At 46.6% G+C, this 17,096-nt stretch overlaps 1 protein-coding gene across 3 annotated transcripts in view; it reads left to right on the top strand.

Annotated features, from left to right (window-relative positions):
* The window catches only part of DDB2 (damage specific DNA binding protein 2), a 20,478-nt gene extending 3,382 nt beyond the window's left edge, over nucleotides 1-17,096 (top strand). Inside the window, exons 1-11 of one of the 3 annotated variants that reach the window (XM_074149996.1) lie at nucleotides 1,230-1,457; nucleotides 2,358-2,541; nucleotides 5,417-5,547; nucleotides 6,425-6,616; nucleotides 7,457-7,602; nucleotides 12,036-12,135; nucleotides 13,487-13,664; nucleotides 14,347-14,492; nucleotides 14,686-14,850; nucleotides 15,167-15,212; nucleotides 15,901-17,096. In XM_074149996.1, coding sequence (XP_074006097.1) covers nucleotides 1,380-1,457; nucleotides 2,358-2,541; nucleotides 5,417-5,547; nucleotides 6,425-6,616; nucleotides 7,457-7,602; nucleotides 12,036-12,135; nucleotides 13,487-13,664; nucleotides 14,347-14,492; nucleotides 14,686-14,850; nucleotides 15,167-15,212; nucleotides 15,901-16,148 — 1,614 coding nt within the window. In that variant the 5' untranslated portion in view covers nucleotides 1,230-1,379 and the 3' untranslated portion in view covers nucleotides 16,149-17,096. Of the gene's footprint in view, nucleotides 1-1,229; nucleotides 1,458-2,357; nucleotides 2,542-5,416; nucleotides 5,548-6,424; nucleotides 6,617-7,456; nucleotides 7,603-9,296; nucleotides 9,464-12,035; nucleotides 12,136-13,486; nucleotides 13,665-14,346; nucleotides 14,493-14,685; nucleotides 14,851-15,166; nucleotides 15,213-15,900 lie in introns of those variants that run through there. The other 2 variants (XM_074149995.1, XM_074149994.1) reach the window with 2 other exon arrangements.

Below are 17,096 nucleotides of genomic sequence, written 5' to 3'. Positions count from 1 at the left end.
TGGATAATAGTGTCAGAGTTTTCTTTAGGATTAATACATAGAACATTGAAATCCATACAGTCTTTTAGCCTCCTTTAAGAAGGTTGTTATCTGGGCCCCTTTTTTCATTTAGAACTTTTGAAATGTACCCCTTTTAAAACATATGAAAACCGAAAGATATTAAGATTTATGTAATTTGTGTTCTCTTGGTGATTCCCGATGAACTCCATAGATTCTGTCTCCAATGGTGATGACTCCTGCAGACCTATAGATAAAACCCTTGATCACTGTTAAGAATAATCTTCTTGTTATAGTAGTTTCCCTTCCTGGAAATTAAGCCTTGGAGGCTTCGGAGGGAAGAATGAAAGTGCTACTTTCAGTTACTCCTCTTGCTATTTTTTGCTAATGTCTACAGCTCTAAGAATAATGTTGTGCGTTACAGAAATGCCTGATAAGACTTTAAAGATTTGCTAATTGGGTTGACATGTATGCTCAAAACCAGATTGTGTTGCCTGTCAGTGGTCACGATTTTTTGTGTATGTCATCCCGCAACACCCAAACCCTAAAGCCCCACAATTCAAGGAGTGCTTACGTACGGATATTTTAGGACCTGTGTGGGTGACCAGACCTTAATTATTCAGCGTAGTTACTGGTCTGCCTGAAGGATGGGACCTTACAGCCCCGGAGATACGGTTCCCTGTGCAAGATGGCCACCAGCCAGCAGCCCCCTTCGCAGGTGGCAGGGGACGTGCTGGTACCGCCAAGGCTCTTCCTTCCCCTTTCTTGTCCGCTTCAGCATCAAAGGTCTGGCTGTCTCTGGGCTGATCTTGCCGTGACATTTTTATCTGCCTTTAAAAGTGTATTTTTTTTTCTTTTTTTCTGTTGAGTTCCAACACCAGGTGCATCTTCTTGTGGAAGTTGTGTTTTGAAATAGTGTGGTTTTTTTCTTGGTTGATGTCTTTTGGGCCTTCACGATGTAGCTTTAACGTGCTAGTTCGGTGCTCTAGAATCTGATGGAAGTATGTGAGATTATAAACCCTGCACCAACAATAAGCTGCCAGAGGACACCTCACAGACTCTTGAGTGTTCGGGGCCAGGCCACGGGCCCAGCCTGAGCCTGGCAGCCGCCTCCCGCACCAGCCGAGCCGGGGGGCTGCTCACGCCGGCAGCGGTTAAAGGCAGCGGCGGGGGGGGAGGCAGCGTCCCCGGGCCCTCCCCTACCCCTCAGAGGCGAGGGGTCGGCGGGGGCCGGGCGAGCCCTGCGGGGCCGCCATGGCCGGCGCCTCCGGCTTGCCGCTCGCCAGGGGCGGGCGGGCGGGCGGCGGGGGAGCCTTTCCCGCGGGGCCTCGGCGTGAGCCGCTGCCATCCCCCCCGCTCCCCCCGCGCTTCCCGCCCCGGTTATGAAACCGCGGGGGAGGGGCCGGCTGTCGCCCGCCGTCCTCGGCCGCGGCGGGGAAGCGGAGGCCGCCGGAGCTCAGGTGAGAGCGGGGCGGCCCTGCCCGCCCAGGCCGCGGGGCAGCGGGGCCGGGGCCGGGCCTGTGGGCCCGGCGGGGCCGGGCTGGGCGCTAGTTGGAGGAGGTTACGCGGTGCCTGCCGGGCTGTATTGAACACATCCGCCACTGCCATTCGCGAGTTATAAGTAAATTTAGCGCTAGTACGAGGATCTTCGGTGGGGGGGGATCTGCGGCTGCGGGGGGGCGTGCGAGGCGCGGCCGGGAGGAGGAGGAGGAGGAGGAGGAGGAGGAGGAGGAGGAAGGCTGTGGTAGGCCCCGCGCCTTTCGGAGGGGGCCCCGGTGGCGTTTGGGCCCCCGTTTGCAGAGACAAGAGTCGCTGCATCCCAGGGCGGGTCGGAAGAGCGGTTGCAGCGTGGTTGGCAGCCAGTGCGGGAGCCCAGCCCAAACACCAGGTCGTGAGGAAAAGTGGCCGTTAAATAGGAAGCGCCTTCGGAGCTTATTTGGTGGAAGACAGTCGGCCCTGGCCATCGTCATAAAAGCTCTTGGCTTTTTTCTTATCCGAATCTGAAGAGCTCAGTGTGAGCTACCAGGGAAACAGTTAGGGCATTATGTGGTTTCACAGATGTACTTTATGCAGATCTGTGGGTTTTAAGCTTGAAAGTTCGGTAGGAACACATCTGTCAAAACATATTCTAGTGCTTTAGGATACGTTGATTTTCATATGTGAACAAAGAAGAGTTTATTGAACCTGTTCCCTCTTCAGCAGAGCACAACAAAAAGCTAGTGTCATGCTGATGAAAGAGGGTACAGGTATAATCGCTGCTTCCAGACCACTGGGATATGTTTCATTACAGTTCTTCTCTCTGTCTTCTCGTTAAAATAAGTGTATGACAGTCTTACCTTCCATGCTTTGTTTGCTTTTAGTGGTCAGACAGAATGGCTCCAGTGAACCAGCCAAAGGACAAGAAGCATGAGAGGGCACGTGAGCATTGGCCGGAAGAGGCAAAATCAGCTGGGAAGAGGAAACCGGACTACGAGGAACTAGGGAATGAGCCGCAAGCAAAGAGGTTGTTTGTGAGAAAAACATCCAAACCCCCAGAGAAAATCGGTAACATTTCCTTAGATCCTTACTGTTTCTCCCAATCAGATTTACCCTAAATGACAGGCATCAACTAGTTGAAGAGGGAGAGTGCCAAGAAGCGTGTTCAAACATGGGTGTTCAGTTGGGGTTATATATTGAAGGGATACACGGACATGTATTCAGGTAGTACATCCTCCAGTTACCTGTGGGTGTGTGTGTTTCATTTTTGAGACTCCTTACCCCTTGGTAGAAGCCTGCTCATGGAAGATGCTGTCACAGCTCATTTGAGGGTGGTTAAGGTTTGTGGAATTCCAGAATTACCAGATGTCTGCTTTATTGTAGGACAGACCAATCTTGGTAATACATTTTTTTTTCTCCCATGCAATTCTTAACAGAGTTTCATAGTTGTAAGGTTGGTATCCTACAGCATGCAGGTATTTCCAGCTGATTCTTTGCATATTCTAACTTTTGCTACAGTAAGTAGGAATACTTTCTACCTCTATGTTCAGATTAGACTGGACAGAATTTCCAGTAATCACTTCTCCTCATGTGCGTTTTTTTTTTTTTCCTTTAGTACATAACTTAAAAAATCTCTTAAAGATTTTTCATGTAGTGAGGAGAGGTGAATAAGTTCTGAGATACTGGAAAGGTTAATGCTTTGCACTATCAAGGAAGTTGTGTTGGCTTCAGCTACACTAAGGACTGTTTTTGTAGAATCATGGAATTGTTTAGGTTGGAAAAGGCCCTTAAGCTCATCAAGTCCAACCGTTAACCTAACACTACCAAGTCTTCCACTAAACAATGTCCCTAAGTAGGATGATGGTTTGAAAAGTCCCTTCCAACCTAGGCAATTCTGTGATTCTGTGTCTTTTAAATACCTGCAGGGATGGTGAGTCCACCACTTCCCTGGGCAGCCTGTTCCAATGCTTAATAACCCTTTTGGTGAAGAAATTTTTCCTAATATGGAATCTGAACTTCCCCTGGCACAACTTGAGGCCGTTTCCTCTTGTCGTATCACTTGTTATTTGGGATAAGAGGCTGACACCCACCTTGTTACAATCCTTTCAGGTCATTGTAGAGAGTGGTAAGGTCTCCCCTCAGCCTGCTTTTCTCAGATAAGGCCTTTAATTCCATCTTTTTTTTTTTTTTAGGAGATCACTAGAGTTACTGTCTTGTGTGGGAATATTACACACTTTCTGTACAATTTTGGCTTTAAGGATCCAGATAGTACGGAAGTGTGTTTCAACAGAGATAGAGGAGTTCTACGATTTTGTTACATTTCCATTGTCTGGTGTAAAACTTCAAACTTGGAGCAGTTGGCAGTGTGAACAGTGAATGTGGAGGCAAAATACTCTGAAAGGAGTTCTGTCTATTAACTGTGGATGGTTAAAGCATCATGTGTAGTTAATTTAGCTACGTGATTTTCATTGTAACTCCATGGCCTGATTTTCATAGTTGGTAAGCATCTGCAGTTCCTGTACGATTCAGAGCTAGTACTTTGGAAAAAAGAGGCCAATTGTATTTGTCTCCTAAACCTTTTTTGAAAAACATGAAGACCTTTGCATTTGAGCTTTTCCATTCTCTGTTCCAGTTTTGATTTTTATGTGTTTTGGAAAAAAAAATTACTCTTCTGAGCCATATAGGACAGATGCAGTTTCTTGCAATTGAAACACCTTTTTAAAGGGTTTCTTCCAGCAGATTCTAAAAAGGCCATTTCTAAAAAGTTTCTTTCTTAATTATTAAAATTAAGTTTGTTTCTTAATAAATTATCCTTCATAATAAAACAGAATTTGGAAAAAATACTTTCATTTCCATCACCTCTGAAGAAGGAACTGTGGATGCTAATTCTTCGGTGAAAAAAATGAATTAGAATATAAATACTTTGATACCTATTTCAACAGGTGTGGCGAGCGTTGGCACTATGTTGGCATGTGAACAAAAAAGTTTAGTTTCACACCTATGCATTTCTAGGCTCCAGTGTTGCATTAAAGAAAGATTTTGTTTAAGTTCTAATCATATGGAATGATCCTTGTGTTTTCTGTCTTCTGGGGTTGTTTTTGTATCCTTAAATGAAAATAGCATTTTTTTTCTTAAGAAATGCATTTGATGTCTAGATCCCCTGGGGTGTTACAGACCATCGCTGTGGAGGTGATTAGATCACAGACACGGGATCGAGCAGATCTGTTTTTTATGTAAAAGGTCCCTGAAGATAAAAACTTGGAACATGAACAAAATGCAGAAGCGTGCTGTACTCTCAGCAAAAATCTCTCCGAACAGAAAGGTTTTCAGGCGATGAGGCGTCAGCAAGTCTATTATCGAAAACAAAACTCGCGGTGCTGTAGGCAGACCGTATGGGCTACAGCACAAGCAGATCGAAAATTCTGATTCACGAGCAGGCGTTTCAGGAATGGTGTGGGAACTCGTGTTGCTGGGCTCAGGGAATTTTCAGGTGTTAACTTTTCTGCTGGTCACACGTCTGACCTTCCCTTTGCTGTACCCAGGGGTTTACCACCTCCCGTGGCGTATTTCCAAGTTGTTGGGGCTTTGGATAGCTTCGTTGCATTTTGGGTACGAACCATTCAAATTGTATACTGTGTGAGAGATGTACCACCCGTGGCATTGTTGTAGGCCTCTCCTGTTGTCTTTTTGATAAATCTTTGGCAAGGAGAAGGAAGGTTTAAGGAGAGGAAGCGTACACAAAGCTCTGGCAGGCTGCGGACAGGACTCCATCATTGCAGAGGCTGCTGCACCTTTGACACATCAGAATCATTTAGAGGCTTTTGCCTTGTGGCTGATGCTCTTCATGAACGTAGCAGCAAATGCAGATGTCTTCCTTTGATGTTCAGTGCATGAGCATGACAGGCGTTGGCTCTCAGTAAGTTACTTTTTTTCTCTCTGGCAGGTTGGAGTGGATGTGGATCCGTGGTGAGAAATAACAGAGTCCTTTTCCATCAGCCGGAGCGACAGTGCAGCATCGTTCATTATGTCTACCAGAACATGCTGGGAGGCTCCATTCGGGCACAGCTCAGGCGGGTGAGGAATTTCTTTCATGATCTGTCGGACATCTCAGCTCCATACATAAAAACATCTTAAACGCAAGCGGGGAAACTTCAAAGGGGCTTCAAGTTTCTTGCATACACGGTTTGTCGCTCGGTGTCTGGCACACCCTTATGTTTCTTAATCCTGTAAAATGCAAGAGCTGGGATGACTTTCCCTTTCGGTTGACCCGGCCCTGTCACTCTACATTTTATCCTCTGTTAATTTTGTGCTTCCTTGAATCATATTTAAACTTACCCACTCTGTCAATTGAGTTACTGCACTGTGTTACTTTTGCAGACTGCTCTGACTGTTTTGTCGTACTATTTTTGTATGCACTCTACTTTGTTAATTATGTCAGGTTTAGTGTTGATTTTTCCTCTTCACAGACATATTCTATTAAGTCCATAATGTTTTACTATTTTTCAGAGCCATACTTCTTCTTTCATTTGAAAATTAACTTCTTCTGTAACATCCATAGGTGGGAAGCACCTGGACTAGCTTTGTTTTCCAGATTATTTATCTATTTTAGGTATCCAAATGATAAAGAAATGACCAAGCTCATCCAAGCAGTACCTATTCCTCAGCTGAATGACAATGTCCTGCCTTTTTAGCTCAGCCCCTGAGGCTTAGCTCCCTGTACATCATTTAAAGCGTGATATCTCACAGTTCTCTGTTGCTTTCTGGGTGCTGTGGCTGATGTGGATTTGTGTGGTCACAGGCTGTTTCCCTTGAGGACGGCATGTTCTTTTCATTCTACAGAGAGGCTTTTAATTTTGTGTGAATGTACTAACACTGATGGCAATTAGAAGTTGTTAGCGCTCAATCTTGTGGGTCTCTGCAAGAGTCATAATTATCTTTATCTTTTTAACAGTGTCTGCAGCTGCCCTTTGTGCGTTCTCTTGCCTCATACCGACTCTTTCGAACAGCAAGTCCCTTTGACAGGAGAGTGACATGCCTGGAATGGCATCCAACACACCCCAGTACTGTAGCTGTTGGTTCTAAAGGTGGAGACATCATCCTTTGGGACCATGAAGTACTTACTAAAACCTGCTTCATAAAAGGGGTAAGCCTCTGGGTGCGTGGAATGGGTGGGAGGGAGAACTGGAGTACCACCAAATACTGCAGATCAAAACGGAGGTCTGTTGCGAGAGGCACATAAGGGTCTTGGGTTGCAGAGTAGGCAGCTATGGGGCGGGACTGAGATGCGACAGCATGTCTGTTCTTAAGTCCCGGACTGTTCTAGTGCTGGGGAGACTGAGGCGTGTCGATTAAGTTCATAATGAAGCAGTAGTTGGTGTGTGCTCAGTGGAAAAATAATACAGCCACTGGCAAAACAGTTATCTTACAGGTTTGCCAGAAACAAGCAGGGAGAGAGGGTCTGTCTGGTTTAGGTCTTGATCTTTCTCTGTTCACCTTTTATTCTGTCAGATGAGGGAGAATCTTTGAGTGGGGAGAAACAAAGTCCCTTTATCTAAAACTAAGGTAGAACGAATGGTTTATATAGCTGGTGTGCCCCCTCGTTGCTGTATTCAGCCATTCCCATTCTAACAGGGGCTCGAAGACTCCGTAACTTTTATCCCCTTTGTAAATTAACACAGGTATACAATGAGAGGAGGTCTATCCTCCAGAGTCATCTTTCCCTTTTTGTAAATACTGTGGTGCCAGCCAGCCAGGGAGTGCACTGCTTGGGGACTGAAGGAGTTCCTGTTTTGTCCTGTGGGAGGGCAGCTGTCGAGACAGCCATCATGTGGGAGGACAAGGTTGTCTTTGCCTCCTTGAAGCGCTGTGGTGTGTTTCACTGTTGCTATTAAGGACATAGCAGTGAATGCAGACTTACAGAACACGCTTTTCTCCTTCCCTATCACTCAGTGGATTTTTCTTTTGTTCATCCCCTTCCTTGTAGATGGGAGCTGGAGGGGCCATCACAGGAATGAAGTTTAACCCTTTTAACCCTAGTCAGCTGTACACTTCGTCAGTTGCCGGCACTACCACCCTGCAGGATTTTAATGGCAATACTGTCCGGGTCTTCACCAGCACCGAGGACTGGGAGTAAGAAATACAGTAATGCTTTGGGCCTCTGTGTCCTGCTGGCAGGAACGCTAGAGAGAAAAGAGAGAGAGAGCGCGTTATGTTTTGTCTCTAATATGTGAGAGCCGGGCTTCCTTTTCTCCACATACATGCCCTCTGAATTTCAGGGATCCTCTCTCTTCCAGGGAGGCTCACTCTCCCTTTTTATTTTTCCCTGAAATGGGGGTGGTGGGTAGGAGAAAGCTTTTCTTCATGATGGGGAGGGACTCTTCGATGCTGCTGACTTCCTGTTACACAAAGGAGAGCGTGGGGGTGCCAGTGGATTTCCTGAGCTCTCTGTTCTTAAACCTCCCATAGCTCTGTGCCCTGGGGAACCTGGTAGCAGCGCTGCTCGTTGTCATATGGTTTATACAGGACAATTTATAATCCGCTCAGTGCTTCTCCACAAATGCCACTGACTTCAAGTGGTGTGTGTCGTAAGGATCACCCCAATTCATCCCACCTAACTTCTGGTGCTTATCTATAATACCAAAATTAAGAGTCTGGGCTCCTCCACTAAAGAGTAGAAAGAGGAGATGAATTGCTAGAGACAAGTCTGTCTGCCTGTGCTTAGGATCACCCTCTCAGACTGTTGCTTTTTCTGTGGACTCCTGAGGAAGCCTGAGCTCTTCAATTAGTTACTTCAGTTCAATGTGTAAAGGTAAGTGAGGGAATTTGGGTTAGCCTCCTCTTTACTTTTCCTCACCTGATTCTTCCTGGGTGGCAACTTTCCTGTTTTGTTCCCCAAGTGGCTATTCCAGCTGCAACCTTGTAATAGGGCAGAAGGTGAACCCAACTAGTGCTGGGATGACTGGCCAGGTGGGCAAGGAGGGATAGACGTGTCCCAGTGGGATGCCTGTCACAGCAGTGATGCCTGGATTTGAAAGAGCATGTCATCCTCCTACTGCTGTGAGGACAGGCTGGCTCTTTGCCTTTTTTAATCCTCATTGGCTTCTTGAAGTCTAGTATTTACAGTGAGGCTTTATTAAGTAGTTGCTCCGTGAGCAGCAGATGGAGTGCACTTGAGTATCAAAGAGTTTGGGGACTCCCAGCTAGTATCCTTTTCTGTTTTAGTGCAGAGTTTTCACATTTCCTCAGCAGACAGATTGAGGGAAAACAACATAACAAAACAACATAACGTAACATAACAACAATATTAACACAGAACATAAGATGCCTGTGCCATGGCGTTAGCAGTAGGATTTCTTCTTGTGCCGCTCTCATCCTGCCTGCTGGTACCTTGAGAAAGACCAGATACAGCACTGGAATCAGCCTTAGGGAACTGGTGAATGAATTCTCTGTAAGAAAAGCTTGGTGCAGGGCTCTCATGAGATTTTATGTGGTTTCTGCATGGAATGGTGCTGGTTTTGCTTGTGATCTAAGCCTAGTCTGAGCCAGGAGGTTTACTGCGCGTTAATCCTACCCCCATAGCAGAAGAAGCAATACTGCTAATGAGGTTTGCAGGCCAAAGTGGTGGGGTTGAACTTAAAGGCGCAGAATGTATGTGCTCAGATTGGAAACAGATTAGGAAAAAAGAGTTCTTAGGTACATGCCCTGTCGGAAAGCAGTGCATTGTACTTAGGGAAGCTGGCAGTGTGTTCCAGGAGATGAGTATTGTGTAAAGATTTTGTCTTCCACTCTAACCTTGATGCCTCTTGGCTTTGTGTGTATTCCAGAAAGGGCCAGGAGATTCTCTCGGAGACATCAAGTTCAGTCCTTATGAGGCAGCGAAGCTTTATGTGGCATCAGGGGATGGCACCCTAAGTCTGCAGGACCTTGAGGGCAGAGCGGTGCAGGTGATCTCCCGTGCCCCGGACTGTGGCCATGAACACCATAATGTTTGGTGAGAAGGGAGCACTGCAAGGTTGATTCGCTGTTCCTTGGGGTTAACTCTGCGCTGCTTCTTGTGCTCTCTAACGTCTTCATCTTTGCCAGTATTAGGAGACTCTTGGTATGAATCAGTTCTGTGAGGGAGCTTGGTGACAGGCTCCTGGTCCTGACCCTAGCACTGTAGGGTGGGTGACAAGCTAGGCAGCAACTGAGCACTTAGGCTTTTACAGCAGCTGAGCATGCTGCCTGCATCTTCGGGGGTTGCTCTCTGGTGATGCCATCTCCTGTCTTTCAGATACTGACAGTGTCCTGGTAGCGACACGAGACTAATTTCTCTTCTAATGCTTGGGAAAACTGCACTTCTAGAAGACTCTAGTGCCAGAATTTGTGAAAATATTTACTTTATAGCCAGCTATGGTATGCGGGATTCAAGGTCTCAGTGTTTTCGAGTTAGCCAGGTGCAGGGATGAGGAGGAGCGAGACCTGGGCACTTGACCCGAGCTACCCAACAGGATTATTTCATACCATGAAAATGCAGTATAAATTAGAAAGTTTGCTGGGAAGTTCTCTCTCTTCCTTGATGGCTGTCATCCTGAGAACTTCTTACCCCGGTGCTGAACCCCTGAGCCCTTCCCGTCCTCCTGGAGCCATGGCGCTCGCAGTGTCCCACATTTGCTGTCCCCTGCTGGGAGTGCACAGCTCCCTGTGATAGAATTGGCTGAGTATAATCCTTGTATGTTTTGTCTTGGTGTTGGGATCAGTACTGGTTCTTTAGTAGTATTAATGTGAATTAGCTAGTCTTATTTTATTAGATCTGTTTATATGTCAACCCTCGGGTTTCCTTGTTTTTTAATGAGTCCCCTTCCCGGGTGGGGAAGGGTCATCGGGTGACAGAATAATTGTCTAAACAACCATAAATTGTTGTGGGTTTAACAGACAGCTTTTCACTTCATAAATTGTGAGGTGGGAAGAGCAGGATAACTTCCTCTTCTTCATTGTCCTCACTGCTCCGTTTTGTCTGTAGCAGCTCAGGTGGCATAGGAAAGCCCCAACACATTCCCACACAATCTGAGTTTCAGGTTATTGAGTTTACCCTGCTCCCCTTCCAGAGGCTTCAGGCTCACCATGCTAATTTCCATGGCCTTGAATTCTAGAATAATTTATCTTTGCAAGTGAAGCTTTCCCAACAAGTTCTCAAAGGACCCCAGCTTTATTCTCACTGCCTTTCCCCTCCCAGCAGAGCTGGTGTTAAGACATATGTCTTCATCAGAGAAGTCTCTATTCAGTTTTGTTTCCTGGAGTATGAAGTTGAGACAGTTGGACATGCAACTTTTCAGTCATAGAATTGCCTTGGTTGGAAGGGACCTTTCAGACCATCTAGTCCACCCATCAACCCAACGCTGACAAAATCCGTCAGTACACCATATCTCTAAGCACTATGTCTACCTGTGTTTTAAATACTGCCAGGGGTGGTGACTCAGCCGCTTCCCTGGGCAGCCCACTCCAATGCTTAATAACCCTTTCAGTGTAAAAATTTTTCCTAATACCCAATCTGAACCTCCCCTGGCGCAACTTGAGGCTGTTTCCTCTAGTCCTGTCACTTGTTACTTGGGAGAAAAGACCACCCCCCACCTCTCTACACCCTCCTTTCAGGTAGAGAGTGATAAGGTCTCCCCTCAGCCTCCTTTTCTCCAGGCTGAACACTCCCAGCTCCCTCAGCCTCTCCTCACAAGACTTGTGCTCCAGACCCCTCACCAGCTCCATTGCCCTTCTCTGGGCCCGCTCCAGCACCTTAATGTCTTTCTTGTAGTGATGGGCCCAAAACTGGACACGGCACTGAGGTGGGGCCTCACCAGTGCTGAGTACAGGGGGACAATCACCTCCCGAGTCCTACTCACCACTCTCTTCCTGATACAGGCCAGGATGCTGTTGGCCGCCTTGGCCACCTGGGCACACTGCTGGCTCACATCCAGCCAGCTGTCGACCAACAGGTCCTTTTCCTCAGGACAGCTCCAGCCACTCTGCCCCAAGCCTGTAGCATTCATGGGGTTGGTGTGACCCAAGTGCAGGACCCAGCACTTGACCTTGTTGAACCTCATACCGTGGGCCTCAGCCCATCAATCCAGCCTGTCCAGATCCCTCTGCAAAGCTTTTCTACCCTCAAGCAGGTCGACACTCCCGCCTAACTTGTTTGTCTTTACTGCTGCTTCAGTGTTTTGTGGAAAACATAATTTTAAAGCTGTTTCTGTACATTTGTCAACGTCACAAGGGTGTTCTGATCTTTCCCAAGGTCTGTCCATGTCCAGGCACGAAGTGGCTTCTCAGCCTCTATTATGTTCCGCTGTCCCAATGTGTCACACTCCATCTAATGAGCATTTCACAAACGACTAGAAAGTTATTTCATGTTCTGTCACCAGCAGAAAGCATTGCTAATAAGCCGTCCCCCTTCTTGATACTCAGGCCCACACCATCAGGCAGGAGATTGCAGTTACGGTCTCTTGCAGTCTTCCTTGTTGGGGACAAGATGTGAACCAGAACGTCACTGCCTGCGGGAGGTAGGACTGATTTTGTGTCTTTCCCTCTAGTTGCTGGTACTGCAGTGTTGATGTTTCTGCAAGCTGCCGTACAGTGGTGACGGGTGATAACGTGGGCAACGTGGTCCTGCTCAGCACTTCTGGTGAAGAGGTTTGTATGGCTCCATGCAGCGTCTCCTCTACGAGAATCTTCATGGCTCATGTGCTTTCCTACACTACAGGGACCCTGAAAAGAGGAGCAGGTACCTTGCAGCTCAGGAGAGGAATCCACCCGTTGTCTAGGTGGTGAGAAGTTTTCCACTTCTGCCATTCATTAGGCGTTTTCCCATTGTTTAGTGTAATGGTGAAAATTCCCAAATGGGGATTGTGTAATGTGCCAAGCCTTCCTTAAGAGTATTTGCTACTGGCCAGAGTAATAACAGGGTAACCTGGAGATGAGAGCACCCTTTGCCAACAGCCTTCACAATTCCAGAAACTTAGTGCACTGATGGGAGTCATTTAGGAGATACTGCTTATGTGTACCCTTCCGTGGAGTATGATACACAACAGAATTCAGCAAATTCTGGGACAGAAATTGCGCTACTGCTGTTAGACACGAGAGGGCAGGCGGAGGCAGACTGTGCCTTCCAGTCTGGAGTTTCAAGAGCCTGCTGTACCGTCACACCCGAATTACCATTTCTTCTGCCTGTAAGGGTAACATCTCCAAGAGTTTGCCACCCAATGAGCTGTGGCCAGAGGCAGCTGTGTAAATAGTGGGCAGAGTCAGGAGTGCTCAAAATGATTTTTGGTTATTCAAGATTACTTGCTTCATTTTTTTTTTTTCCTCCTGAAAGAAGGTGACAGTCTTTTCTGCACTCGGGAGATACCCATTATTGTCGGGTGGATGGACCAGCTTCACCCTTTTGATTAGAAATAATCTGGCTCAGATATAAATTTATTCATGGACAGTTTATATCTATGTATTCTTGCTAATTGAAGTATTTCTCCTACCCTCATGCTGCTTTGCTGATGTATTTCTGGAAGCCAATTCTATCTCCTCTCACCTTTTTTACTACAATAAAGCAAGCTCTTTTGGTGTTCTCCCTCAAACCAGGCCCTTCCTTCTTACTGTTATCTCGGCAGCACATTTTCTGTACCTGTTCCAGTTTGTTTTAATCCTTCTGCAGGTGGAAGACTGGCACTGCATAAAGTATTCTGGATGTGATCTTGCTTTGTACAGTGCAGTGGCACTAACACTTCCCTCCATGAACCAGGGATTGCGTTTTCCTTTCTCATAGCTGTAATAAATTAGGTGAAGCAGAGTTCTCCTAGAATTAAGTACTTAGTTCCCAAGGTCATTCTTCTCCTTGTTTCCAGTGGGTAAACTCTTGGTGTTTTTTAGAGGCTTTGTTACTCTGTGAATGTGTGACCTCTTTACTCTGCAAGATTATTTCATTTCTTTACTCCAAGCCTTGATTATTTTTTTTTTTTCTGTGTGATTTTTTTTGTTTCCTCTGCTGCAGATTTGGAGGAAGAAATTGCACAGGAAGAAAGTGACTCATGTGGAGTTTAACTCCCGATGTGAGTGGTTGTTGGCCACAGCGTCTGTGGATCAGACAGTCAAAATCTGGGACCTCAGAAACATCAAAAACAAAATGAATTTTCTTCATGTGCTTCCTCATGACAAACCTGTCAATGCAGGTGAGTTGGGTAAGGATTTCATTGCGTGGATGACTGCAGAGAGTTCCCTCAGCTCGGCTTTTATTGCTGTGGCAATGTTAGCTTTCTGTAAGATTGGAAGTTGGGCGGTAGCTAGTGTTAAAGCAAGGCAGGCAGCGGAAAAGTGTGGCCAGAGGCAGGGGGTGGCAGCTGTAGCGCAGTCTCGGACTTACCATACAAACCGGCACTGTACCTTGAGAGGTGAGCGTGGGAGCATCAGCGAGGCTGAAGTTAGAAAACTGAATGTATTGGGGCAGTTCCTTTGACAAAAGCAGAGCATGGGACTCAGACCTCTGTTCCTTGGGTGCAGTTTTACCAGTTCATGGAAGCCCAAACTGCCAGTGTCCGCCTCCAGCTTTCCCACTAACTTTTCCATTTGAACGAGCAAGTTCCTTTCTTTGCAGTGACTCCTTCTGTGATTCTAAAATTAGAATAATGATTCTTCCTGTGTGCTTGGCACACAGCATGCTAGGCTTTGGATTACTGTTTGTAAGAGCTTTGATTTTGTTTGAGACAGGTAAAGTCTTGTCTGTTGGGATACATGACCATATTCACCTATTACAGAAATAGCAATGGGTTTCCAGTCAAAGAAATGTGACTGTTACGTTTCTTGTCAGTCACAGCATTGTCACCTTTTATTTGCCATATTGTCCTCCTCTCCTAGCTTACTTCAGCCCAACAGATGGTGCCAAGCTCCTGAGCACAGACCAGCGCAGTGAAATCAGGGTTTACTCATCTTCAGACTGGACCAAGCCACAGCATCTGATCCCACATCCACATCGGCAGTTTCAGCACCTCACACCTATTAAGGTGAGTTAAGGCAGCGCAGTCTGCTTGGTGCTAGCAGCCAGCTGTAAATCGGGAACGGTCTCATTTCTGGTCAGGATACTACACTGATGGGTGGGATGTACAAATCGGTGCTCATGCTGCCGGTTGTCTGGTGTGTGTCGGTACGAGCTGTGTCCCTTTCTCTGAACTCCCCATCCCTCTGCTCTATGACTAGGCAACGTGGCATCCTCGCTATGACCTCATTGTAGCAGGTCGCTACCCAGACCCTAAATTCCCAGGGTACACGGTGAACGAGCTACGAACTGTTGATGTATTCGATGGAAACACCGGGGAGATGGTTTGTCAGCTCTATGATCCAAATGCTTCTGGTATCATCTCGGTGAGTTGAGCTCTGCAGCTAAAAGGACCGCTGTGTATTGAACCGCAGCCAGGAGATACGGGTTAGGGATTGGAACAAGAGGAGTATCCTCTTTACTTGTGGCAGACCTGCGCTCTCGTGGGGGTAAGGGGCTGCTGGCTAAAGCTGCTGACTCGAGCAGGGCTGGTCCGTGGTCACCCATGAGTTTTCTGTGATACTCTTTAGGGAACGTTGGCTTTTCCAGATGGTTTGTGCTGTTATATAAGCTGTGCTGCTCTCGTGACTGTTATGTAGGCAGTGATGCTCTTACAGACTCTGACTGTGTTTCCATTTTCAGCTCAATAAATTTAACCCTATGGGAGACACGCTGGCCTCTGGCATGGGTAAGTAAAGAGAACCTGGGGCACTAAGCATGGGTGGGTTCCAGTCCCAGAAAAGAACAAGCTTGTTTCTCCAGAACAAAGCAAGTTGCGAATGAGGGTTTCTGAAATCCCGCTTGCTAGTAGTCCTCTATAACTTCCTACATCTGTAAAAGAGATCAAGATCTTTTCAGTCTTTCACCTCTACAGTTGGAAAACAGGTTGCTAGTAATCTCCTGTGAAACATTCCCGAGAAGGTGAAGTCTGGGCGAGTGAGAAGCCTCCCTGCAGCAGGGAGCCGCTGCCATCTGCCGGCCATGGAACAGGAGCGGAAAACGATGGAGCCGGGGGAAGCCTTTTCCCACTTGGCTGTGCCCTCTCCCTTCGTTTCATTTATCTCATTTCCTAGGCTGCAGAGCCAAGATTACTCAGTTTTTCGCAGGCTGTATGGGATTAAGGAAGCTGCCTACAGATTTAGGTCTTAGATCTGTGACAGATGAGATTAGGAATTACTTGATTATGTTTCTTAGGTGAAATTTCTGTGGCTGTGTGGAGATAGCGTCTGCAATAAATATCTTTGCATCCTCTGTACCTTGGAAATATCTTAGAACAGACAAAGCATTTTGAATTTTTGGCATTTTAGTGACATAAGCCTAAGGTATTATATTTGATGTAGAGTTTCTGATGCATAGTGTTTAATTTTTCCTCTCAGGCTTTAATATTCTGATCTGGAGCCGGGAGGAGATGGTGGCCAAGAAGCAAGAACATCTTTTGAAAGCCATGACAGAACAGATTGGAGGCCGGAGTTTGTCCCGATGTGGAGGGCAGAGGCAAGCAAACCCTGGGACAAGCAAACTCAAAGCTAACTTACTGCGCTGGGAGCTGGAGGAGACGAGAACAAAAACCAAAGATTCTAAATCACAGGGAAGGAAGCAAAAAGGGAAAGATCTAGAGAAATGATTTAGTATTTTGATCCTTTCTGGATCACAGGGTACAAATTCATTGTTGGCAATGGGCAGTATAAGCCACGCAGGGCATTAGGCTTCTACTCTGTCATTCCTCCCTGGATCTGATCTTGCTTCCCTGATTCCCTTTGTGTCCCCTTCTAGAAAGTTGTGTCAGTACCCAGTTCCTCCTCCAAGTGAAGTTACCACCCATTTTTGGAGGTACTAGGAAAACTGATGTTCTCAGATCCTGCTGAAGTTACTGCTTCCAGCCTGCTACATCTGCTTGTTACCGCTTGTCAGCAGTTACCATCTCCTGTAGTCTGCTGTGGAGCAGCTCATGACAGGGTCCCCAGCCTGTTCTAGTCAGACTGAGCTGAGAAACCCTTTGCTAACTAAGGTAACATCCTGAAAAGGTAGAATGTTCACAGGGGTGAGGCGATGGGTAGCTTGGGAACACCAACCTCTCTTATAAGCCAGCTGCTTGGGAAATGTCTGTCTGTTGAGATCTCAGGCTCAGCCTATTCTGTGCTTACAGCTACGTAACGAGACCATGAAGAGCATGATGATGCCAGAGCTCTTGACCTGCCTGAGGGGATGCAAGGACAGTATGCAGCTGGGAATCTACTGATTTTGTAGTTTCTATTTTCAGAGCTCTAGGCTTTTTCTTGCCACTGATTAGGTATTTTTTTTACCCATGCCTATGTGCTTCAGGGTGTTGGATAGAAGTGTTGTAAAGCAGAAACAAGGGATTTTTTCCAGACACCCATGCTCGGAGCCAAATCTCAAGACTGCTGTTAAACTGAAAAGTTTTGCTTTTTCTAGTTTGTTTACAAGGTTGTCTGGGGTGTTGCTGCTCTCCCAGAGGTTGATGGATGGAACGGGCTCCAGGCCTGCTCAGACTCTCTATGTTCACTTTTATAGTTTCGCGGTATTGATATTAATAAAGTTTTGTACTAAACCG

The sequence above is a fragment of the Numenius arquata genome, chromosome 6 (genome assembly GCF_964106895.1).
Source record: "Numenius arquata chromosome 6, bNumArq3.hap1.1, whole genome shotgun sequence".
In the NCBI taxonomy this organism is placed as follows: domain Eukaryota; kingdom Metazoa; phylum Chordata; class Aves; order Charadriiformes; family Scolopacidae; genus Numenius; species Numenius arquata.
The sequence above is the reverse complement of the archived record's forward strand: the minus strand, read 5'-3'. Positions and strand labels throughout refer to the sequence as shown.